The 26,908-nt window shown below is 41.9% G+C and overlaps 1 protein-coding gene across 2 annotated transcripts in view; it reads left to right on the forward strand.

Moving 5' to 3' along the window:
• Positions 1-25,225, forward strand: part of LOC132900456 (uncharacterized) — a 41,864-nt gene extending 16,639 nt beyond the window's left edge. For both annotated transcript variants that reach the window (XM_060942549.1, XM_060942548.1), the window contains exons 7-11: positions 47-97; positions 6,882-6,953; positions 7,049-7,196; positions 17,519-17,606; positions 24,725-25,225. In XM_060942549.1, the coding sequence (XP_060798532.1) occupies positions 47-97; positions 6,882-6,953; positions 7,049-7,196; positions 17,519-17,606; positions 24,725-24,807 (442 nt within the window). In that variant the 3' untranslated portion in view covers positions 24,808-25,225. The remainder of the gene's footprint in view (positions 1-46; positions 98-6,881; positions 6,954-7,048; positions 7,197-17,518; positions 17,607-24,724) is intronic.
• Positions 25,226-26,908: the final 1,683 nt, after the last annotated feature.

Raw genomic sequence — 26,908 nt, forward strand, 5'->3', positions numbered from 1 at the left:
GGAATCGGCGCTCGTATGGATAAACGTGGTGTCCGTTTCTCTACAGCGATCCTGCGATTCAGAAAGCCATCGAACGTGCAAAGGACGACCTGAACAGGTAGGAAATTTCCTAAACTGATGAGTGGACATGTACACGGTTATTGGCTTGTTCATTATGTAAGCAAGTTTTTTGTCGTTTGTTTTTTAACTGAAGTACATTGGTTGGCTAGTTTAGCTCCCTTGGATCAGGTTGTGTTGAAGGATGATATTTTACATCATCTGTTCATTACTGCGACAACGTACGCTGGGCTTGTCACACAGTCACAGAGCCTTTATACTGATCAGCCATAACATTATAAACACTGATGGGTGAAGAAGTGAGTAACATTGATTGTCATTACAGTGGCACCTGTCGAGGGGTGGGATATAATCAGGCAGCAAGAAAGAGAACAGTCAGTTTTTGAGGTTGATGTGTTGGAAGCAGGAAAAACGGGCAAGCGTAAGGATCTGAGCTACTTTGACAAGTGCCATATTGTGCTGGCTGGATGACTGGGTCTGAGCATCTCCAAAGTGGCGCATCTTGTGCGGTGTTCCTGGTATGCAGTGGTTAGTACCGAACAAAAGTGCTCCAAGGATCCGAAGGACAACCGGTGACCCGGCGTAGGGCTTAATTTGAGTCGGAACAAGATCCAGAACCTCCGTCGTCGGATCCGGCAGCTATTTTCATTTCTTTCGGTGTTCCGGCAGCTATTTAAATGGATCAGATCACCTCCGTGACCATCACAAAGGGAAAAAAATCAAACAATAAATTAAATAAATAAGGCCCAAAAAAAAAAAAGTGTGTGTTTCCGGTAACATAAAATACTAAAATAAGGTCGGTAGGTAGGAAAAAGTGTTTTTTTTTTTTTTTTTTTTCCTTAATTATTTTTATTTTGTTCGAAAAAATTAACACACACATCTTACAAAATAGTATTTTGGCACAGAATCCTTTATACCACACATCATAAGTGTTTTAAATCTTTAAACGAATAAAAAAAATATCGCGAGAGTTCGAGTTATGATCTACGGAAGCGATATTTCATGATATTTTCATGTAATAACGTGAAAACACCTTATCAAGAAATAACGTGAAAATAACGCCCTAGGCTACTTCCATTAAAAGGAGACGGCCTAGCCTAGCCTACTGTAGAACTTGGGTCGAGCAAAAACATGGCTGAATCCTGAATGACTCCTGTTTGTATAAATAGGGGACTACATAGGCGGCAAAATGTAGTGTTTTTCCCTGCCATGGAAGTGCACTTGTATACTGAAGAGGAAGCAATTTGCATTACAGCCTTGAATGAAGATTCAAAATGGTGCCTCGGCTCAGTTTTCCCTTCCTCCTTCAGTATATAAGTGCGCTTCCATGTTTATGCAGGAGGGCTGATAGAAGTGGCGAAACTTTTTATCGTTTCTTTCACAACTTGAATGCGTTGAAACAAAAAATTGACAAACTAACGCCGCTTACACTAAAATATCGAGGGAAATTTGTAATAAAAACTTTACGGTCGGCAATTTCGACGTGGAAATTCTCGATCAGTCGGGTTACCGGAAAAACACACTTTTTTATTTAGCCTAAGTAAATAAATTTTAATGTTCGGTTTTTATTTTGATATGTTGTTGATTTCTCTCCTATGACATCCACAAAATCTATGCGGGGGGGGACATGGGGTGTATACTTCCGCTCAATAGAACACCGGGTTTTTTGTAGCCGTTAGCTTGCGCTGTGGAAAAAATGGCAAAAAAACAAGAAAGCTTACTAAAATTTTTCAAAGTCCCCGGACAGCCGGATCCTAAACGACCTAAAACGGACGACGTTGGACACAGTGACACGGCACCTGCTGCAAGTGTACCAGTCCGCGGGAACGATCAAAAAGATGAGAAGGAATGGACAGAGGAATTCGCCTTTGTGGGGTGAGAGGGTTCTGCTTTGTGTCCAATAGAGATCTTGCAGTCACGTGACTGGAAAGTACACAACCGCCATCTTGTCGGTCAAAAACACCGCTGAATACTGCTGCACTCGTGTACAGAATGGATCAATTTCAACCGACGGACTACACGGCTCATTTTTCTAATGAACAGATAACTAGATATATGTCTAAAATAAACGATCTACAGATTTGTGACCCTTATGGCTTACCGGACGGAGTTTTCACGACCGGATTTTGAACTGCCAGCGGAATACCCGGACGTGTATAATTACCTCATTAACTTTCCCTCGCTGTTCAGTGGTGAAGCACTGCGTGCTTATAAATCTCTGGACAGTTATCTTTACAGAAATTCAGGATTTATCAGCGACTCCGATGTGGCATCTTGTAAACAAGAATCCTCATTGGATGGGTAAGTCACTTAAGTATTGAGTATAGAAGTCCGTCTTGTTTACATGGATCTGGTGTTGGAGAGGTAGAGGCTTAGCAGTGGAGATTTGAGTGGCTGTTTTCTGAGCTTAGTCAACAGGCCGGCTCTGCCTGCAGCCTCGCTTTTGCTTCTGCTCCCGACACCGCCTCCTTCGCTTTGCTTCCGATAACAATCCACGGAGACCCCGCTGGTCTCGCTATCTCGTCCGGAATGTTGTGCATGCGATGGAAATCGCTACAAACCGTCATTTTCTGCTGGAAACCAATGTCCAGTAAGTCCATACGGTTGTAGTGGATATTGAAGTCCGGTACAGACGAACAACACGCAAAAATACACACAAAAACATAAACGTGCACAGGTAGGAGAGCTTGTAGCCGCAGCCGTTGTAGTAGAATTGTATATAGTAGGGTTTTCCAGAAGAAAAGGTAAAAGCAGAAGTAGAACCAGGAGTAGAAGTAGAAGGCGGAATATGGCGTTTGACCTACAAGATGGCATCTGTCACAATCTGGATTGGCTGTGACATCACATGCAAGTGCTCCATAGGCCTATACAATGACAAGATTGCATCGATGAAACAATGAAATAAAGCAGCACTTCGAAACACGCCAAGCTACGTTTGCGTCAAAATATTCAGCGGGGGACAGGAGGAAGACGGCACGTCAAGAGCCTCTTCATTATGAAAAAGAATATATTGCACTCAAATTGTTGGTCATACGTAAAAATGCATTTTAGTTGTATTCAGCGTCACTTTTTATATATGGCTCTCACGAAAATGTATTTGAAAATATGTGGCTTTCATAGCTCTCTCAGCCAAAAAGGTTCCCGACCCCTGCCTTAATGTATGTGTGGAGAGCGAGAGTGAACTTGAGTGCCTGTTTGGAGAACATTCTGAGCCTTGTCCATTGTTGTGCAGGATTTGATAACTGGTGCTGTTGCAATACGTCATGCAATAGGCGTGTGTGCGTAAAGTTATAGTAAACCGCCCCCCGCCTTTTTTTTTTTTTTTTTTTGTCACCGGACCCACCCACCTCCTGCGTTCTGGGACCTCCCACTTCACAAATTAAGCACTGGGGTCATGGGTGTCGAAAGCTCATTGATTGGCATGGCGCATGAAGGCTAGCCCATATAGTCCAGTGCCACAGAAGAACTGCTGAAAAAGTTAACAGTGACACCTTTCTGTTTCAGCCAGCATTCACTTTTTCACCAGTTTGTGCTACAGTAGGTCGTCTGTGGGATTGGACCATATGGGCTAGCCTTTGTGTGCCATGCGAATCAATGAGCCTTTGACATCTATGACCCTGTTGCCGGTTCACCGGTTGTCCTTTGGATCCTTGGACCACTTTTAGTAGGTACTAACCACTGCATACCAGGAGCACCCCACAACATGCGCCATTTTGTTCGATGCTCAGACCCAGTCATCCAGCCAGCACAATATGGCACTTGTCAAAGTCGCTCAGATCCTTACGCTTGCCCGTTTTCCCTGCTTCCAACACATCAACTTAAAAAACTGACTGTTCTCTTTCTTGCTGCCTGATTATATCCCAACCCTTAACTGGTGCTACTGTAATGAGATAAATATATATTATTTACCAGCTGGAACAGGCGGCACGGTGGTGTAGTGGTTAGCGCTGTCGCCTCACAGCAAGAAGGTCCGGGTTCGAGCCCTGTGGCCGGCGAGGGCCTTTCTGTGTGGAGTTTGCATGTTCTCCCCGTGTCCGCGTGGGTTTCCTCCAGGTGCTCCGGTTTCCCCCACAGTCCAAAGACATGCAGGTTAGGTTAACTGGTGACTCTAAATTGAGCGTAGGTGTGAATGTGAGTGTGAATGGTTGTCTGTGTCTGTGTCAGCCCTGTGATGTAGGGTATTAGGCAGAAAAAGAAATTTACCAGTCAAAAATAATATTTTATATAATCCTGATAAGCGCCGCAGGTGCGAAGATGAGCGCCGCAGGCGCGAAGTCCCTCTAGGGGGGTCTGGGGGCATGCCCCCCCAGAAAATTTTTGAAATTTAGACTTCATTTCCTGCATTCTAGGACATTTTCAGGGTGAAATGGCGTGTAATTTTTGATCAGAAATATTGCATATTTTTACTTTGTATTTTTTTCAGTTTCACTCCTGAATGTATCAGATGTATGTATGGTGTTTGATTTGGTAACAAAAGTGAAAAGAAAATAAACAACAATGAATTGTATATAATCTTTTGATCTAGTTACAGTATTTAATAAAAAAAAAAAAACCAACAGTATTCTATTTTACCATACCCCAATGAAACCCCCTTGTTAATCAATGTATCACACATACCTTTTCTGTCTTTTTGTGGAAAAACGAATCAGTTTTTGTCACATTCAATTTGGGGCGTTTGTTGGGATTCATCTTGATCCAGAAGAGTGAGTCAGCAAAAAAAATGCGGTTCTCCCGCCAAGAAAGAGGAAACTACAACGCAGGGTGTTTGGCAATTTTCGACCAATCAGAATTCGCGATTTATTCAGTCCGCATGTTACAAGATTCAGTGCGGGCCAAAATGGCGGAAACGATGAAATATTCTGATTTTTCATTTCAAGTTTTCAGTATTTTTCGTATTAAACTGTGTTTCTTACGATTTGTAAATGATGGCGGAACCACACACGGACTGGCCATCGGGAGTAGCGGGAGTTTTCCCAGTGGGCCGGTGGTTCAGTGTGGGCCAGCGGAGAAAAAAAAAAAAAACAGTTGCGCGCTGGCCTTTAATATGATAAGCAATGTTAACAGTTTCTTTAACAAACTGTTAACATTGCTTATCATATTAAAGGCCAGCGCGCAACTGTAATAAGCAATGTTAACAGTTTGTTAAAGAAACTGTTAACATTGCTTATCATATTAAAGGCCAGCGCGCAACTGTTTTTTTTTTTTCTCCGCCGGCCCACGCTGAACCACCAGCCCACCGGGAAAACTCCCGCTACTCCCGATGGCCAGTCCGTGTGTGGGCGGAACATAACTGGATTTATCGGATGACATGTGGGAGTATTCATGTGCGAAAATTTTCGGCATTATCGTCCGTTTCAGTATCCGTCTGTGTGTATACTTGCCCGTTGAAATCGGCAATTGCCCGTCAAATTTACGGGTGGACGGGTCTCTGCCTAATACCTTACTGTGATGACCTGGCGACTTGTCCAGGGTGTACCCCGCCTTTCGCCCGTAGTCAGCTGGGATAGGCTCCAGCTTGCCTGCGACCCTGTAGAACAGGATAAAGCGGCTAGAGATAATGAAGGGATGGATACCAGCTCGGAGGTATGTATCGTGAAATACCATGACCGAGGTCTTGAAAGTACTCGGTCAGTGTTTTCAAGGCCGAGGTCACGGTATTTCACGGTACGGACCGACCTTAAGCTGATAAATAATATATTTATTTTTTTCTTTACCAAATTCTAACAGAAAATGAGAGCTCCCGAAAGGGAAACCATATTTAGAACAAACCTGCTACAAGCTCGTCAAAAACCTGTTTGACGAGCTACGTCAGCTGGAAATTTTCCGAAAAGAAAACTTGATCAAGATCACGTCCCTGGTCTAGGCGACAGGAATGTTGACACAAAAATTGCTACTATGTTTGTTGTGAACGAGCAAGTCGTCAAAGGTTTGTAACCGGGGTCTGGATCGTAGGATTCTGGATCGCTCATGAGCCAATCAGAGCGCACGATTTGATGGAAACCGGACCGCAAATAAATGTTATTCACTTCTTCACCTGTGTGTGTGTGTGTGTGTGTGTGTGTGTGTGTGTATATATTACACCTGCGACAACGAGATATATAAACACACACGAGGGTTAGTCAAAAAATTTTAAGACAAATGGAAAAAAATCTTTATGAAAATAACAAAGCTATTTCTCTACATATCCTCCATTTAAGTCTAAACACTTCTGCAAGTGATGTTTCCATCGGAGAATTCCTTCTTTGAATTCCTTTTGAAATTATAACATCTGTCTTCAAACTTTTTGACTTACCCTCGTGTGTATACTTTTTATATATATTAAAATATTGTTCATTTGTTTACGTCCTTCCACCATAATATATTATCTTTAATTGCACATATATGTTGTGGGAAAAATGATGTAAATCTAAAAATTATTTAAAATTTTTTTTAAAACTTTGTCACATTTATTCATTTTTTTTTTTTTTTCTTCTTCAAAACGTAATAAACCTTGCCCAAAATATCACGACCAAAAACCATATGTTAGTGGTGCGATAATTACAAAAATGTGTAGATCCAATTCTGCATTGCAGAAATAAATAGTTAACAGAATGACCCGAGACTCAGAAGGACATCTGTGCTTTATCATAAGATTCATTTACAGTTTTAGTTTCTCATCAAGAAATCTTTGCTGTTGGACGGTAACGGAGCGTTTTAAACGGGTAAACGATCACAGTATCAGTCTGGTACCTGGTGTGAGTCTCGGTCTCGGAGCATCCTGAATGTTAACCTCAACTCCGAGCTTATCGAATTATTTTATTAACGTTGTATGATCACTGTTTAAGGCTGCAGGCCGAGAGTTTGTCCTGGGAGTCGCTCCTAAATAAACATCGCTCCAGAGCAGAGGAGCTGGCCAAGTGAGTGGGAACGAACACACACACTAATCTCATACAGCAGTTCCCACTTTACTCGGTTTAAACCCTCTCCGTTTTGTGTTGTGTATCCTGTGCAGAAGAGTGGAGGAGGGACAGGAGAGAGGAGTGGAACTGGACCCGTCCTGCCTCGCTCAGTCCTCTCAGAACCACCTGATCCAGAATAAACCCGATTATCACACAGTGCTGCAGAGACAACAGAGAGTCCTCAACACTATGGAGCTGGTGGTGAGAACACACACACACACACTGCAATGAGGCCTGCGTTCGTCACCTTAAACCTCATAAATCATCCGTTTCATAAATAAATGCCCCCCTTTCTTCAGAGGCAAATGATGTCGTTTCAGTTGAGGAAGGGAAGACTTTCGTCGTAAACTTTTTCCCTCTCTCTGCACCACACTGTTTCACTCTTTCCTTTTGCTGACCATAGAACGAGGGAGTGTCTTAAGCACTGGATTACAGACAGGAAGTGATGCCTCATGGTTTGACTCAGCAGTGATGATGCTAAATAAATATGCACTGTACAGAAGTGTTACACGATCAGATTTGATGTCCAGGATGTTTTTTTTTTTTTTTTTTTTTTTTTATTTCGAGCTGCCTGGTGGACATTTGGTTCAACAATTAGGGATGTTAACCGATGACCGTTTGACCGGTGGTTGACTGAATCAACGTCAACCGGTTAATTTTATTTGGTTGTCGGTTAAAAAAAATCAATCGTTTTGAAGCTGCTGATTTTGGAGCGGAGAACCTGGAATTCTGTGTTGTAAACGCTTGGGGCATGCCATGCGGTGTAAGGACGACAGCTGACAAGTCCGAAACACCCATTCAGTCATGCAGGGATGTGATTTTTCCGCGAATTCGCGGAATTCCGCTTTTTTCACCTCAAAACTTGAAAAAAAAAATGTTTCCGATTTTTCCCTCAAATCCACATTCGTATCCTATTCGTTCTGACTTTGTTTGAAAGATGGCAGCCTCGGATTTGCATCTTTACGCCTCGATCACGGAGGCTGCCATCTTTCAACTCTTTGTTTGAAGCGAGCGCATTCATTGGTTGTTACAGAGCGATGGGCCAATCATGTACCTCGTTTCATCTCATTTACGCAATTATGTCATTGAGATGAAACGAGGTACGTGATTGGCCCATCGCTCTGTAACAACCAATGAACGCGCTTTGATAGCTGTACGTAAGCTCGCTTCAAACAGAGTTGAAAGATGGCAGCCTCCGTGATCGAGGGTAAAGATGCAAATCGAGTTAAAGAAATCGACAGAATAGTGAAAAACAAGTTCCGCTGGGAATGGTTGGAGAAAGAGGTTGCTACAGACGTTGGACATGAGACTGTGAGACATTTGTTCAGCGATTTCGTTCTTTGGGGAGAGGGCAGAGGTCTCTGGCTGTCAAGTTTGGGGATACTGGGACCTCCCCTGCCCGAGCTACGAGCGTCCAAAGTCGGGCTGGAGCCCGGGATAGAAACGAAACCTAAGCGGAGCGCCGCGGCTCGCCTCGGGGCGAATTACGTCCCAAGGCGCGGGGCTAGCGGGCCCTGCCGCGCTGGTTCTTTGGGGGGGGGGGGAGTGTGAGTGAGAGAGAGCGTGCGCGAGTGAGAGCGTGCGCGAGTGAGAGCGTGCGCGAGAGAGGGGGAGCGCGCGCGCGAGAGAGGGGGAGCGCGCGCGCGAGAGAGGGGGAGCGCGCGCGCGAGAGAGGGAGCGAGAGTGTGTGTGTCAGAGTTGCATGTTGACCATTAAATTGGCTTGAATTTGTTAATCATGACAAGTTTTTTCTTGTGTGTTTGCTTGCCATTTTAGTACAATTTTTAAGTCAGAAAACCCCAAAACCCAGGAGCTTCGGGGGGCTTCCCCCCCTTGTCCCCCCACCAGGGTGCTGCCCTGGACCAGCTGGGGGCCTGCGGCCCCCAGACCCCCGGCTAAAATTTTCAGATAATTTCACCAGCCCCAAATCACATCCCTGGTCATGTCCCGCCCTCCCGCCCCAGTTGAAGACAGCTGACACTCGGCGAAAGAAAAAAGTGTAGACACAGGCTTTTTAGCTTACAAATTACTATTCCGTTTTTTTTTTTTAATTATTATTAGAAGGCACATGGAGTTTAGTCCTGCCTTGGCCAGTGCATTCTGAAAGTATGTTTCGGTCTGTAGCCAACAATGCATGTTATTGCAGATCAGATCTCTCCACACAAACTAAAGGCGCAGATGCCGACTTTTGGAGGGAAGGGGAGAGAATGAAATGACAGCGGTGTCTGGAGGGGGAGTGACAAACGCAGCTTTTATGTCTGTGAGCCAAGTCGGTGACGGCTTCAGAGCAACTTCAATACCATGCAGTAATGGCGTGTTGATATTGGTAACGGCGTTATAACGATTGTAGCTAATTAATTAGATTACCCGGCGTTATAACAGCCTTTATTTTAACGCCGTTATTCCCATCACTGAATGTTCTGTACTTCTTCTAGCACTTTATTTTCAACGCCATCATGGCCAACTGAAACTGTCTCTAAGCTGGAGCCATTTGTCCTCCGCGCCAATACAAACCCCTCGACATCAGTGCCGCGTTTGACTAAATGTTTCGCGCTGTAGAAAAGGTAATGTGAGTGGAGGGCAGCGACTGGGACCGAATGTGCGGATGCTCGCGGTTAGATTTAGAATAGATTCTAATAATTCCAATTCTAGAATTTTAAACTCCTAGGTTAACCGGCTAATGAGGCTCGGTGGTCGGTCAAGATTTTTTTTTTTAGTTTTCGCCATCCCTATCAACAGCCAGAGAAGGGGAGGGGTGGAAAAAAACAACCAAACAGCCCCACTTCCTGTAGAGCTTTGCAAAACAAAATTTGTGCGTGTTTAAACTTAACCCATGTTAGTGCTGGAACTGCAGCTGGCTGAAAGTAAAACCATTTTTACTCGTCCGACTGTGAGATTTATTCGCGTTCATTTCAGAATCAAACACACCAGTACAGTCTGCGGAAACGCTTTTCGGAAACCGAGCAAAATGATGACATGCTACTCTACAAAAAGCTTTCTTAGCGAGTATAAATATCTTGAGTGTAGTTAAATGTATCTGGTGTTTATTATTATTTTTTTATTATAAGAATGCAATAAACTAAATATAAGATTATTCAACTTTTTTTTTTTCTTCCTGATTTCAAGCTTTACTTGTTTTTGTTTTACTTGTAAATATTTTTGCTTCTTTCTCAAAATGCAGTAAATGCATAAAATTCGCAAAGGTATCTGCCAATAGAAGCAGCTTGAAATGAGTAAAAATGTCTGGAAATTGGTTTAATAATCTTAAATTTGGTTTATTGTCACATTAGGAATGCTAGCTATAGCTGAATTTAGTATAAATATGCAGGTGATTTGCAGGAAATTGCATGCACTGATTGGTCGAGAGATTCTGATTATTTCTCAAGGATCACGTCGAGCGACTCGGCAAAATGGCGGCCAACCGCTTTGTCACTGTAACTGAGGACGAATTACAAATGATGAAAGAAAATGCTGTTCCGAAACGCACTAAAGATGCTACAAAGTTTGGTCTAAAACTATTCAAAGGGAAAGTAGGACTATGATTTTATTTTATAGATTTCAAAACAAAGGATTTTATGTGACTCGGCGTAAATAATTGTGACAAGTCTGTGCGGCAGAGTTATTTTATTTGCATGCCACTTTTGAAGATTTAAATTTTTTTTTTTAAATAATCACCTGTGTATTTACACGAAAACAATTATCTGCCTCAGGCTCAGTGAATATCGGTGAATAATAACCTTAAAGGGCATATTCTGGACCAATTTCATTTTTTTTTATATATATATATGAAAGAATGTCCCTTTCCACACTCATCCAGAAGGGTAATTTTGCACAAGGCCATCTGTCTACAGCAGAAAAAAAATAAAATAACAAAACGCGTCTGGAAAAATCCCAATGGAGTCTGGAGCCAGATTCGTGACGTCACGTGCGGAAGCGCCAGCAGGCTGTGCGAGCTTTGCACGGTTTCAGTGCACAGCCTGTGTAGACCAAGCGCTCCCGTTTCTCTCTCATTGTCCGGTCTTTTGGGAAACGATGAGTACTAATCCCATCAAGATTGGTGTTGCTACTGTACACCCTCCTACGATACATCTGTTAACCATTTTAATAATTACGCGATAACGTTGAAGAAATGTGCAGAAAACCACCAGGTCGTTTTCTCATAAACAAACCAGCGCTGACGTACACTACCGTTCAAAAGTTTGGGGTCACCCAGACAATTTTGTGTTTTCCATGAAAAGTCACACTTTTATTTCCCACCATAAGTTGTAAAATGAATAGAAAATATAGTCGAGACATTTTTCTGGCCATTTTGAGCATTTAATCGACCCCACAAATGTGATGCTCCAGAAACTCAATCTGCTCAAAGGAAGGTCAGTTTTATAGCTTCTCTAAAGAGCTCAACTGTGTTCAGCTGTGCTAACATGATTGTACAAGGGTTTTCTAATCATCCATTAGCCTTCTGAGGCAATGAGCAAACACATTGTACCATTAGAACACTGGAGTGAGAGTTGCTGGAAATGGGCCTCTATACACCTATGGAGATATTGCACCAAAAACCAGACATTTGCAGCTAGAATAGTCATTTACCACATTAGCAATGTATAGAGTGGATTTCTGATTAGTTTAAAGTGATCTTCATTGAAAAGAACAGTGCTTTTCTTTCAAAAATAAGGACATTTCAAAGTGACCCCAAACTTTTGAACGGTAGTGTAGGATTCAGAAGGAGGCGTCCCGCACGCGACGTCACGAAAACCAATGTTTCCCAGGAAATCCAAATGCCAAGTTTTTTCAGAGGCGGACCAATTCGCCTCAAATGGCTTGATTTCAACTGAATTTTTCTGGTATTGCGCAAGGTAAAGGAAAAAAATTGCAGAGAATGCAGAATGTGACAGATATTTGACCAAAGTTTAATCTAAAATAGGAGAATTACATTGATCTTGCTCCTGAATTTACCCGTGATATGCACTTTAACTTCGTATCGGCGGCTGTTCTTCTTCTTCCCATTAGGGGTCGCCACAGCGGATAATGTCCCTCCATCTCCTCCTGTCCTCCTTCACCACATCCATAAATCTCATCTTTGCTCTTCCTCTTTTCCTTCTACCTGCCAACTCCAGCATTCTTTCCCCAGTATACCCTGGATCTCTCCTCTGTACGTGTCCAAACCATCTCAATCTCCAAGCCGTCCTAAGTGTCCCGTCCCGTCCCTCTAATATACTCATTTCCAATCCTGTCCAACTTTGTCTCTCCCAGTGAAACTCTCCCCACCTTCAGCTCTGCTCTCTCCAGTTCAGCCTCTTGTCTTTTTGTCTCCAAGCAATTGCTGGGTTTCGCGTGATCTCATCCGCCTCATTAGTTATTCAGAACTTTAGCTGGTGGTCTGTTAAAGCTCAGTTGACAACGCGTTTGTACGGAGAAGGTGCATTGCTCAGTCGCGTGAAAAACACCTTACGCTTGCGTTGTTTTAGGCTGTTCGAATCGATCAAACCGTGAAACTGATAAAAAGTTTCTTCAGGGTTCCCTGTGAACTAATAAAGGGTGAACGAACACAGGATTTCACAAAAAGACATCGAGAAAGGTGGCTTTCGAACCTCTCGGTGAAATCGAAGGGAGCCGAGTCGAAGCATGCTCGAGTTTCACTTGGTGAAAGGTTTGTATTTCCCTCTCAGCTCTGTCCTTAGGGTTTTTCCAAGTACTTTTCTTGCTATGCGTCGTAATTTTACGGTACTTTTTTTTTTTTTTTTTTTGCCACGAAGCGCTAAAGTCCCCAGCTGTTTCTTTGTTCACTCCACGCAAAGTCCGTATGCATGAAGGTCGCGACAAAATTCTTCCCCAGCCGTACAGTTACAATGCGCCGTGATCACCACTACTTCTCCGTCTTGTTTAACGAAGCTCCAGGTCTTTAAAGGGGTTTCTGATTATCTTTTTGAATGATTTAGCTGAGAGATAAGAGCCAAGACAAATGAGAATCAAGCCAACTGTTTGTTTACACTTCAACTTGCAGCACTTCGTTGTAAAGACGTGAACGAAAAGCTTAAAAAAAATACTTGCACGGGAAAAAACAATACAGGATTAATTCGGCAGCGACTTAATACCCAGCCACATACCAAAAAAAAAAGTTGTAAGCCTCCATACTCTTCCATCTGTTTTCTGGTGTAGAAAGACATCTGCAACACCAGATGATAATACATTTTATTTATCGGCGCCTTTCAGGACACTCAAGGTCACCGTACAAAGACAATACGGAAGTAAGCTGACCGAGTGACGTTATTTATGTGGGACTGGAATGATGGTGCTGTCAAGGATGACACCCAGACTTTTAACCTGGGCGGCGTGGGAAACTGAAGAGTTGTCAAAGGAAATAAAAGACAATAAAAGCAATCGATAAAATAAAAAAACACAACAATCAAAATGGTGCAAAACAGAAATAAAGTGCAATGGTGGGGTCATTCCAGTCCCAGATTAAAGGGAATATGCTTGTCGGAAAAGATGGGTTTTGAGGCGAGATTTGAAGGAGATGACGGAATCGGAGTGTTGTGGGTCCTGTGGCAGGGAGTTCCAGAGGTGGGGGGGGCCGAGTGGCTGAAGGCTCTCGACCCCATGGTGGACAAGCAAGCAGGTGGGAGGCTGAGTTGGATGGAGGAGGAGGACCTGAGAGTAAGGATGGGTATGTTAGTGTGGAGGAGCTCAGTAAGGTACTGCGGGGCGAGGGTGTTGATGGCCTTAAAGGTAAAAAAGTAGGATTTTATAGATGATGCGAAATTTGATAGGAAGCCAATGGAGTTGCTGCAGGACAGGTGTGATATGACCGAAGGAGGGGGTTCTGGAAATAATTCTGGCGGCAGAGTTTTGAACCAGTTGCAATTTATGGATGGACTTGTCTGGCAAACCAAAAAGAAGGGAGTTAGAATAGTCAAGACGGGACGTAACCAGGGTGTGAACCAGGATAGCGGTACTGTTGGGTGTGAGGGACGGATGCAGGCGTGAGATATTATGTAGATGGGAAGTAAGCTGACCGAGTGACATTATTTATGTGGGACTGGAATGATAGAGTGGGTGTCATCCTTGATGGCAGACTCTTAACCTGGGGGGAGGGGGAAACTGAGGAGTTGTTAAAGGAAATGGAGAAACTGTTTATTTTTGAAAGGGTGGATTTAGTACCAATGAGAAGGACCTCAGTTTTATCACTGTTAAGTTTTCGGAAGTTATGGGAGAACCAGGATCTGAGTTCCTGAAGGCAATCGGAGAGGGAGGTGGGTTTGGTGGACAGGTACAGTAGAGCTGGGTGTCCTCCGCGTAGCAATGGAACTGGATGTTAAATTTACGGAAAATACTGCCAAGAGGGAGGAGATGGATAATGAATAAAAGGGGTCCAAGCACAGAACCTTGGGGTACACCAGAAGAGAAGGGGAATGGTTGGGATGTGAATGTTTTTCAGTTGGACCAACTGAGTGCAGCCAGATAGTCGAGTTCCCCCACATCTCGAACTGAAGGGTACTTTTCCAGATCGTATGACATCCTCCTTTCCCAGACTGTAGGGGTCGATTCCATTGCACATAATCTTCTGAATATATCTAAAGCCAGCAGTGGCTTCTACCATAGGTTACGAGCATGCTCTGCACTCCGGCAGCCATTTTGGTTTGCCAGACCACCAGCTGTTTTACTGGAAGTGAAACCGCTAAGAAAAGTCATGCGACTGAAACCTAGCAATAGAACATCATCGCTGCTCTTACTCCTGTCCTGTACACGTTCCCTTTCACGCTTGCTGGTAACCTTCTGTCACAAATCACTCCTGACTCTCTCCTCCATCCATTCCAACCTGCTCGCACGCTCTTCTTCACTTCTCTTCCACACTCGCCATTACCTTTGTACAGTTGAACTCCTTCGTATCAGTTATTATTCACTTCACCTTCTGTGAATAATTGTTAATTCTGTGTCTCTTCCTCCTCTCAGTGTTGCACAATATATAAAACCTCACAGTTAAACATATTGGGAGAATATGAACACACTCCAGACTTGATCTAACATTTTAACTTGTCATGTGATTGTTCAGTAATCACGTCGCAGAGCCTAAAATATTCACCGACTTGATTTTTGTCGGACAGGATATACTGCAGTAATAGCTTTAACAGTAGAGGATGAGGGCTTTGGCTACGCAGTCGTCTCCTTTCTGAAAATTTGTGCTTCTCGGGATTCTTGGTCTGTATTAAAGCATTTAACATCCTACGCTAGTTAGCTAGTTATTACTTTGCGTAAGCGACGACGTTTTAAGTTTCCAGAGAACCAAATCGTGGGACTGGGCAGCGCACTGGAGCTTTAACTCCGTTATAAACTACACAATGCTTTGAAGTTTGCTTTAAAGAAAAAGGGTAATGATGAGCAGCTTAATTCTTTATACGGTAAAGCCAGTTTCCAGACAAGAAAAATGTTGGAGACGAAAACGAACCCCTCAAAATGTGTTAATATTCATTTTATTTTCACGCAATCTTGCAATCGTGCATATAATTATAAGAAATGTTTATGCATCATGGCTCGACTTAATATTTAGTAATGCCAAATTGTTTATATGTACTAATTGAATATGGTTCTGAAGGAAAAGTAATAAAAAAAAAAATCCAGCCATCCTACTAATGATTTTTTTTTTTTGAGGTTGTGACAGGAAAAAAACACTTTGTTAGGCCTAATTTTAAAAAATTATAGCTATTATAGGTCGATATGCGCTTGTAAACATTTCCAAACTGCTCCTGTGGAATTTAAAATCATCTTGGATCAGTATGGCCTATATATATTTTAAAAAAAAAAAGGCAATTGGTGCACCCTTAAAGGGAAAAAAACAGCAACCCATGAAGAGTCGTTTTACAGTGGTGCTTGAAAGTTTGTGAGCCCTTTAGAATTTTCTATATTTCTGCATAAATATGACCTAAAACATCATCAGATTTTCACACAAGTCCTAAAAGTAGATAAAGAGAACCCAGTTAAACAAATGAGACAAAAATATTATACTTGCTCATTTATTTATTGAGGAAAATGATCCAATATTACATATCTGTGAGTGGCAAAAGTATGTGAACCTTTGCTTTCAGTATCTGGTGTGACCCCCTTGTGCAGCAATAACTGCAACTAAACGTTTGCGGTAACTGTTGATCAGTGCTGCACACCGGCTTGGAGGAATTTTAGCCCATTCCTCCGTACAGAACAGCTTCAACTCTGGGATGTTGGTGGGTTTCCTCACATGAACTGCTCGCTTCAGGTCCTTCCACAACATTTCCATTGGATTAAAGTCAGGACTTTGACTTGGCCATTCCAAAACATTAACTTTATTCTTCTTTAACCATTCTTTGGCAGAACGACTTGTGTGCTTAGGGTCGTTGTCTTGCTGCATGACCCACCTTCTCTTGAGATTCAGTTCATGGACAGATGTCCTGACATTTTCCTTTAGAATTCGCTGGTATAATTCAGAATTCATTGCTCCATCAATGATGGCAAGCCGTCCTGGCCCAGATGCAGCAAAACAGGCCCAAACCATGATACTACCACCACCATGTTTCACAGATGGGATAAGGTTCTTATGCTGGAATGCAGTGTTTTCCTTTCTCCAAACATAACGCTTCTCATTTAAACCAAAAAGTTCTATTCTGGTCTCATCCGTCCTCAAAACATTTTTCCAGTAGCCTTCTGGCTTGTCCATGTGATCTTTAGCAAACTGCAGATGAGCAGCAATGTTCTTTTTGGAGAGCAGTGGCTTTCTCCTTGCAACCCTGCCATGCACACCATTGTTGTTCAGTGTTCTCCTGATGGTGGCCTCATGAGCATTAACATTAGCCAATGTGAGAGAGGCCTTCAGTTGCTTAGAAGTTACCCTGGGGTCCTTTGTGACCTCGCCGACTATCACACGCCTTGCTCTTGGAGTGATCTTTGGTCTACCGCTCCTGGGGAGGATAACAATGGTCTTGAATTTCCTCCATTTATACACAATCTGTCTGACTGTGAATTGGTGGTGTCCAAACTCTTTAGAGATGGTTTTGTAACCTTTTCCAGCCTGATGAGCATCAACAACGCTTTTTCGGAGGTCCTCAGAAATCTCCTTTGTTCGTGCCATGATACACTTCCACAAACATGTGTTGTGAAGATCAGACTTTGATAGATCCCTGTTCTTTAAATAAAACAGGGTGCCCACTCACACCTGATTGTCATCCCATTGATTGAAAACACCTGACTCTAATTTCACCTTCAAATTAACTGCTAATCCTAGAGGTTCACGTACTTTTGCCACTCACAGATATGTAATATTGGATCATTTTCCTCAATAAATAAATGACCAAGTATAATATTTTTGTCTCCTTTGTTTAACTGGGTTCTCTTTATCGACTTTTAGGACTTTGTGTGAAAATCTGATGATGTTTTTGGTCATATTTATGCAGAAATATAGACAATTCTAAAGGGTTCAAAAACTTTCAAGCACCACTGTAAGTTGTATGGATCAGTGCTGGAGCGATTGCTGATGTTCCGTGTGGTTGTGTTTGTAGTTGGAGTCCCAGTGCATGATGATGAGGGCGCTCCGGTCCTTCCAGGAGGATTCTCAGTTGCTGCTGAAGGAGACCAGCGCCCGACTGGGTGAGGAACGCTTTCTAGAGCAGTGTTTCTTAACTGGTGGGTCGCGACCCAAAAGTGGGTCGCGGAGGGGTCCCGGGTGGGTCGCGGAGCTGTGGTGTAAAAAAAAAATGCTAATTCATTGATTCACTAAAAAAAAGTGCAACTTTTTTCTGCGACAATTTACAACTCTTATTTTGATCGACGATTCCAGCTCCGTGTCATCTGTTGCCATAGACACAGAATGTTTATGCGACATAACGTGCGTGCTAGTCATTTGAGCGGTGAACGACATGTCGAAATGATGGTACGACCCCGAATATTTGAAATATGGATTTAGTTGTGTTGAGGACAAAATGGTACAGAAACCCATCTGTGTGGTATGTGGTGAGACACTTGCACATGAGAGCATGAAGCCGTTGAAACTGAAACGTCACCTGGACACAAAACACCCGACGGTCAAAGATAAACCAGTTGAGTATTTTGAAAGATGGCGCCAAGAACTGAGGGCTTCGCAAATGTGGCTAACAGCAACATGCTCCACATAAGTGCAGGCACTCCGTGCATCTTACCACGTAGCTCATCGGATAGCGAAGGCCAAGAAACCTCACACCATAGCAGAAGACCTCATCTTACCTGCTGCTATGGATATGGTCAGGGAGATGGTCAATGAAGCAGCGGCAAATAAGTTGAAGACAATACCGCTATCGAATGATACTATAACTATACAGCATATAATGGCCATGCAGATGCAAACGCAGGTATAATAATAATAATAATAAGTTATTATTACATATTATGGTTATATTTTGAGAATTACATTAAATTGACTTGAACGCTAAAAAAATTGGGTCGCGACCTAATGACCATGGAAAATTGTGGGTCCCAAGACTGTTCCAGTTAAGAACCACTGTTCCAGAGGAAACATTTACCTGTTAGAATAAAACATGAAGGCACTCGAGGGTGTGCGTTATGGTGATTTTTATTACATGTGGTTCTTAGACACAAAGAGAAGCCTCAAGATGTTTCATGGTTTTATTAAAAGGTGACAAAAGCAATATGAAATGTATAAAATCGAGCGTTTTCATAAATCGTGTGGTTTATTATTAATATTCGCAATGAACAGCAACGTAATAGAAGCAGGAGCGATGGTTTAAGTGGAGTGATGTTACAGGATTAAAACTTTATAGAGGATTACATAATTGTGATGCGATTATACATGAGCAAGGGAAACTGTCTCGAATGTCGTCATTAGGTGTGAAACGATTCACAATAGAAGAAAAAATTGCCAAAAAAGTGCAGCATTTATTTTCCTGTTCTTAATAATAATACTTTATTAGGCACAGGGTTTCAAAGGCTGACACTTATTTACATGAAAGCTGTGCATCACGTAAATATAAATTAATGGCAAATATATCACGTATATTATATAATTATATATATATATATATATATATATATATATATATATATATATATATATATATATATAATAAAATATAATGTGGATAAAATTTTTCAAACTTACAGCAATTTGGATTGACAGTTGAAACTTTAAGAAATAGTGTGAAAGTTGTAATAATGTAGAGGTTTGAGTTCATTAGACAATTTCGAGTTAATCGAGAACACCTTTAGTTTTATACATAACCAATATTTTGATCAAAATTATTAAACACACTTGGAGATTTTAACTACAGAATTCAGACTGTTGAATAATTTATCAGCAGAATATTTGAAGGATCTGTAACCAGACTCTGATGATATTTCAACCATGTGAATGTTAGATTTGGTCAAAAGATCATCCTGGTCTGGTTATAGATCCTTCAGATATTCTGCTGATAAATTCTTCAGCAGTCTTTATCAACTTAAATATTCCTTTTGTTAAATTAAAAAAAAATCATTTTATTAATAACCAACAATAATTATTCACCCACATTTGTAAAGGTTGGAGTAAAGTATAATAGCCTATTGATGAAAATATTCCTTTGATTAAAAATGAGAGGTTTTTTTTAACAATTAGGCCTTTTCTTAATAAACTTGTAAACATTTGTACTTCCTTCATTTGCTTCTCTTTTCTTCATCTTCCAGCAGTCTGTAAAACCAGAGCTCTGATTCAATTTCTTGTTAAATCTATTTGTACACAATCGCACAACAGCTCTTTAACGTTTTTGATCTGGTTTTGTGTGTTTTTGCGACATTAGAGCTGTGATACTTCCGCCTATAGTGAAGTCATGTTTGTTCCTGCTCTGCCATCTAAATAACAAAATTAGTGAGGAAAATCTAAGCGATTACACAGCCGCCTGAGAATAGTCATAATTTTTTAATTTCATCAGTTCAAGTTGTTATAAATTTGTTGTGATTTATCGTCACATGATGTATATTGTTGCATGCCTCGTCATCATATCTATTTGGAACAGAGGTTTCCAAAGTAGGGGTCACACCCCCAAGTATGTGTGAAGGGGGTGTAACTTGATTTCCATATGAGGCCATGAGAGAGAAACTCTCTCCTTTTTTATTTATTTATTTATTTATTTATTTATTTATATTTTTTTTTTTTTGTTTCATGCTGGTATTTTACAAATTAATATTAGAAATATCCAAGAGGGATTTTGTGTACTAATATTTTTGAATTATTCTATTCACATTCACTGAATATGAGCAATCGTGCGCTTTGATTGGCTACTCTACTACTAGGATATCAGCTCATATACGGTGAGTAGAGAAAAACAAAATGGCGGAGCGTGTTGCTGAACCAACCTAGGATGAAATAAAAGCTTTTTTTTTTTTTAAGATTTTTTTTTTTTTAAAGATTTTTTTTGGGCTTTTTTTCACCTTCATTGGACAGGACAGTGCAGAGACAGGAAATGAGTGGGGGAGAGAGATGGAGAGGGATCGGGAAATGACCTCAGGTCGGAATCGAACCCGGGTCCCCGGATTTATGGTATGGCACCTGAGCCACGACGCCCCCGAAATAAAAGTTCTACTCAAAAACAAAAAAGCGCAACACCATATGGAATAAAAGTATATGATGGTACGAACACATCTTTTTATTTTTCAAGAATTATTATAGCAGCATTTTTTCACAAATTGCTCCCGTCATTTCGCCGGTTTGTTTACACTCTAAGCGGAAATGATTTTGTCAGACATTTTTGTATAAAGATTTTTTTATTCATCAACTTTGCAAAAAATAAAAAGGCTCAGTTTCTCAAACTCCAGTGAATGTGGATAGAATAAAACTGTTATTCCACTTAATCTCGCCGTACATGGATTATAGACAACTCGGTGCTACGCACCTCATTGGCTATCAGCTCATGTACGACTCGGTTTCATGGAATAACTGTTAAACTTTACACAAGAAATTGCATTCGGCAAGCAACGTTATTTAAATTAATACGATGCGTGTTATTTTAGTTTTTTTTTTTTTTCCCTTTCCTACCCTGACATGCTGCACTAGTGCATTTCAGCAGTAAAAATGAACTAATTTCTCGTCCACTGCCGCGAACCAAGCTAGAGTCGCGTCTCACATCACACTGAGACACTCAGACTAACAGGTTTTCCTATTAGTTAATGTTTAGTTCGTTTTAAAAACCTCTCGTCACCTTCAGACATACCGAACGCTCCTTTTTATATATCACGACTTCTGGATTTTCGAGATTAGTAAATACTTTTGAGTGCAAGGTTCGAGTTTTCATTTGGAGACTCGGCCCATGACGACGATCGCGATGACGGCGGGAAGTTTTAAGAAAGGGAGTCTGTCGCTGTGTGTAAAACCACTCAAGGTTTTACAGCCTGATTCGAACAGGAACGTTTTGGCGTTGATCAGCACACGGAATATTCCTTTGGTTTTCAGTCGTGTATGTTACTGATCGAATAAAACGTTCATGTTACGGTCGTCTTAAAACAACACATTTTAAACAACATGGAACATGCTTGAGACTTTGGGGGCAAAGAGAATTCATCATGTTGATTTTGGAGCTTAAAGTGCATATTCTGGACCAATTTTTTTTTTTCTCTTCATGAAAGTATGTTCCTTTACACACTCATCCAGAAGGGTAATTTTGCACAAGGCCATCTGTCTACAGCAGAAAAAAATAAAATAACAAAACGCGTCTGGAAAAATCCCAAGGGAGTCTGGAGCCAGATTCGTGACGTCACCTGCGGAAGCGCCGGCAGGCTGCGCGAGCTTTGCACGGTTTCAGTGCACAGCCTGTGTAGACCAAGCGCTCCCATTTCTCTCTCATTGTCCGGTCTTTTAGGAAACGATGAGTACTAATCCCATCAAGATTGGTGTTGCTACTGTACACCCTCCTACAATACATCTGTTAACCATTTTAATAATTACGCGATAACGTTGAAGAAATTTGCAGAAAACCACCAGGTCGTTTTCTCATAAACAAACCAGCGCTGACGTAGGATTCAGAGGGCGGCGTCCCGCACGCGACGTCACGAAAATCAATGTTTGCCAGGAAATCCAAATGGCAAGTTTTTTCAGAGGCGGACCAATTCAACTCAAATGGCTTGATTTCAACTGAATTTTTCTGGTATTGCGCAAGGTAAAGAAAAAATTGCGCAAAATGTGACAGATATTTGACCAAAGTTTAATCTAAAATAGGAGAATTACATTGATCTCGCTCCTGAATTTACCCGTGATGTGCACTTTTTTTAAAGGTTCTGACTGCAGAGTTGAATTCTGGGCAAAATGTTCTTTCTGTTAGAGTTTCAAGATGTTTCGCTGCCCCACACACACACCATGTATTCTGTGTGTAAATGTTTTGCCGAGATAAAAGCGTCTCGCGTTTTACGATTCCGGAGATCGCCAAAGCAAGCGAGCGACAATATCACATGACCACCTTTTAACCAGAACAAGTCGGCGAGGGCAAACATGGCGGACTCGGTTCTCCCGTCAGCGGAAAAGAAAAGGAAAGCCTGCCTAGTGAGTGCAACCGCAAGCTAGAGCAGGGTTAGAGAGATGACGCGTCATATTTTTCTTGACCGATACCTAAATCACTCTAGCTAGCGCTTAGCTATCTTAGCCTTAGAATGCATGGGCTCGACTCCACCGTAGCGAGTATGGAGTTATTATACTCCTAAATGTTTTTATCTTGCACCGAAAGAAACGATAAACACAAAAGCGGGAACTGAGAAGATGTATCCGTCTTTTGTTTCACGGGTTTATTCACGAATATCAACCACAGATTGCATCCCCGCGAATCAAAACTCTCGGAGGTCGATGCAGAGTCACGATGTTTTCGGCGCAGCACCATCTTGCTGTGAGACAGATCCATAGTTATACTAATTAGTTAAAGCTCCTCTTTCACGTTCGTCTGTTTCCGTACAGTTTACCTCAAGAGGGAGGAAAAGGAACCTAGAAAACACGTTTTACTATTTCTCTCTGCTCCAAAACACTCACTTCATTTCACTCACTTTCTTTCGCTCTTGTGCTCTCTCGCTCTTTCTTTGTCTCTCTCACGCTCTGTCTCACTCTTTTTCTTTCTCTCTCCCTTTGTCTCTCTTGCACTTGCTCTGTCTTTTCTTTCTTTTTCTTTCTCACTCTTTCTCCCTTTCTGTCTGTCTCTCCCTCTTTCTTGCTCTTTCTTTCTCGCTCACTTTCACTCTTGTGTACTCTCGCGCTTTTTCTCTCTTGCTCTTTTTCTTTCTCACTCTCTCTTCTTTCTCCCTTTGTCTCTCTCGCTCTCCCTCTTTCACGCTTTCTTTCTCTGTCTCTCTCTCAACCCTGAACCTAGAAGACACGTTTTACTATTTCTCTCTGCTCCAAAACACTCACTTCATTTCACTCACTTTCTTTCACTCTTGTGCTCTCACTCTTTTTCTCTCTTGCTCTTTCTTTGTCTTTCTCTCACGCTCTGTCTCACTCTTTCTTTCTCTCTCACTCGCTTTCTTCTTTCTTTCTCTCTCTCACTTTGTTTCACTCTCGTGCTCTCTCTCTCGCTTTTTCTCTCTTGCTTTCTTTCTCCGTTTGTCTCTCTCGCTCTCCCTCTTTCACGCTTTCTTTCTCTCTCTCTCTCTCTCTCTCTCTCTCTCTCTCTCTCTCTCTCTCTCTCTCTCAACCCTGAACCTAGAAGACACATTTTACTATTTCTCTCTGCTCCAAAACACACTTCATTTCACTCACTTTCTTTCACTCTTGTGCTCTCTCACTCTTTTTCTCTCTTGCTCTTTCTTTGTCTTTCTCTCACGCTCTGTCTCACTCTTTTTCTTTCTCTCTCACTCGCTTTCTTCTTTCTTTCTCGCTCTTTCTCCCTTGCTCTCTCTCGCGCTTTTCTCTCTTGCTTTCTTTCTCCGTTTGTCTCTCTCGCTCTCCCTCTTTCACGCTTTCTCTCTGTGTCTCTCTCTCAACCCTGAACCTAGAAGACACGTTTTACTATTTCTCTCTGCTCCAAAACACTCATTTCATTTCACTCACTTTCTTTCACTCTTGTGCTCTCTTGCTCTTTTTCTCTCTTGCTCTTTCTTTGTCTCTCTCATGCTCTGTCTCACTCTTTCTCTCTCTTGTGCTTTCTTTCTTTCTCTCGCTCTTTCTCCCTTTCTGTCTGTCTCTCCCTCTTTCTCCCTCTTGCTCTTTTTCTCGCTCACTTTCACTCTCGTGCTCTTGTGCTTTTTCTGTCTTGCTCTTTTTCTTTCTCTCTCTCTTGCTTTCTTTCTCCCTTTGTCTCTCTTGCTCTCCCTCTCTCATGCTTGCTTGCTTGCTTTCTCTCTGTCTCTGTCTCTCTCTCAACCTTGAACCTAGAAAACACATTTTATTATTTCTTTCTGCTCCAAAACACTGACTTCATTTTATGAAGTGTTGTTATAAACCCTAAACCTTCACGACACTGGGCTACTGCAGGACCAGGGCTGGCTTTCCACCGATCATCATCAGCTTAACACTTTTTTTGGTTTTCAGTCACAGACGAAAATCTTACAATCTTTTTTACAGAAAAAAGTAAAAACTGATCACATCTTGTCTACATGATATTGTTCTCGTGAGACGGAGGAAAATGCCATGCGCAATTTAAAAAAAAAAAAACTTGAAAATTTCCGATGACTTTGCAGTCAGTGCCTTTAAAGTCTTTTTGCTCTGTTGACGGATATTCGAAACTGTTTTCTAACCCTGTTTAACTTGACGCTTTCTTTAAACGCAGCTCGACGTGCCGGATTCCAGGATCTCCCATCATCCCCGGCGAAGACGCTGCTAAACCTCCCTCAGTCTGCCACGTCATCTTAGTTCAGCTTCTCCAACATTTTACCAGGACAGTATGACGTGAATGTAAATAGCGATACGCAAAGAAGACCTGTCCATAATATTACTCATTAAGCACGAACAAAACATCAGGGTCATTATGGAAATGTTTTTTTTTTCTTCTTTCTTTTAACTGTTTGTGATTCAGTGATTCATATTTTCTGGGTGTCGTGAGCATCATCCTGGTGTTATATCATGATATCAGTATCGTATTATCGCATTGTCCAGCCGTCGCCTGCGGCTTTGTGTCTTTCTCCACCCTTTTCTGAACGAGGGGGGAAAATGTTGTTGCCTACACGTTGTGTACATGTTTGGCCAAAAATCTTTGGTTAAATCATTTTAAAGGTGTCCCATTGAGAGCTTGAAGGCTTTGCTGGTTAAAATAAAGCGTCATTTCTGGTGTCATCTGTTTCCTAAATGTGTTACATAATTATATATTCATTCTAACAGCAGGTAATCATTACCCGAGATGAATCGCAGCAGCCTTTTTGGAAATCTGTCAGCAAGAGTTGGCCACTAGATGGCAGTGTGACTCATTTATAGCTCAGATGATCCAAACCCATACTGCATGTGACTTGTTTAGTGGAGTTCCGTTATTTCTGAACCCTTAGCTGGAATATTTAGTGTAAAGAGTGATGGATGGGGGGATTCGTGCACAGATTTATACTGTGGAGCGAAATGATTTGGCTTTACATGTTTCGTGTGGGTTCTCTCGCTCTTTTTCTTTCTCGCTTGCTCTCTTTCTCCCTTTCTGTCTGTCTGTCTCCCCCTCTCTCACTCTTGCTCTTTCTTTCTCACTCTCTCACTCACTTTCTTTCACTCTTGTGCTCTCTCTCGCTCTTTTTCTCTCACTCGCTTTCTTTTTCCTTGTCTCTCTTGCTGTCCCACTCGCTTGCTCTATCTTTCTCTCTCGCGCTTTCTTTCTCCCTTTGTCTCTCCCTCTTTCTCACTCTTGCTTTCTTTCTCACTCACTCTCTTTCACTCTTGTGCTCTCTCTCGCTTTTTCTCTCTTGCTTTCTTTCTCTCATGCTCTCACTTTCTTTCTCTCACTCTCTCGCTTTCTTTCTCCTTGTCTCTCTTGCTCTCCCTCTCGCTTGCTCTCTTTCTCGTGCTTTCTTTCTCCCTTTCTGTCTCTCCCTCTCTCACTCGTGCTTTCTTTCTCCCTTTCTGTCTCTCCCTCTTTCTCACTCTTGCTTTCTTTCTCACTCTCTTTCACTCTTGTGCTCTCTCTCGCTCTTTTTCTCTCTTGCTCTTTCTTTCTCTCATGCTCTCTCACTCTTTTTCTTTCTCTCACTCTCTCGCTTTCTTTCTCCTTGTCTCTCTTGCTCTCCCTCTTGCTTGCTCTCTTTCTCGCGCTTTCTTTCTCCCTTTCTGTCTCTCCCTCTTTCTCACTCTTGCTTTCTTTCTCACTCACACTCTTTCACTCTTGTGCTCTCTCTCGCTCTTTTTCTCTCTTGCTTTCTTTCTCTCATGCTCTCGCTTTCTTTCTCCCTTTGTCTCTCTTGCTCTCCCTCTCACTTGCTCTGTCTCTTTCTTTCTCGCTCTTTCTCCCTTTCTGTCTGTCTGTCTCTCCCTCTTTCTCACTCTTGCTCTTTCTTTCTCACTCTCACTCTGGTGCTCTGTCTCGCTTTTTCTCTCTTGCTCTTTCTCTCATACTCTTGCTTTCTTTCTCCCTTTGTCTCTCTCGCTCTCCCTCTCTCACGCTTGCTTCTTTCTTTCTTTCTTTCTTTCTCTCTCTCTCACTCTCTCTCAGCCCTGAGCCTAGAAAACACATTTTATTATTTCTCTCTGCTCCAAAACACTGACTTCATTTTACAAAGTGTTGTTATAAACCCTAAACCTTCACGACACTGGGCTACTGCAGGACCAGGGCTGGCTTTCCACCGATCATCATCAACTTAACACTTTTTGCTTTTCAGTCACAGACGAAAATCTTACATCGTAAAAGAACCCGTGAGTTGAGATCAGTGTTCTCAGTTTTAGAAGAATGTGATGTGTTCCATTTACTGTCCGTGTGCGAAATGTTTGATTTAAATCTCAGAATGTGAGCTCTGCTACCATAACCGTCTCAAAGCCGCCGGTAGGA

The sequence above is a fragment of the Neoarius graeffei genome, chromosome 16 (assembly GCF_027579695.1).
Source record: "Neoarius graeffei isolate fNeoGra1 chromosome 16, fNeoGra1.pri, whole genome shotgun sequence".
Classification (NCBI taxonomy): domain Eukaryota; kingdom Metazoa; phylum Chordata; class Actinopteri; order Siluriformes; family Ariidae; genus Neoarius; species Neoarius graeffei.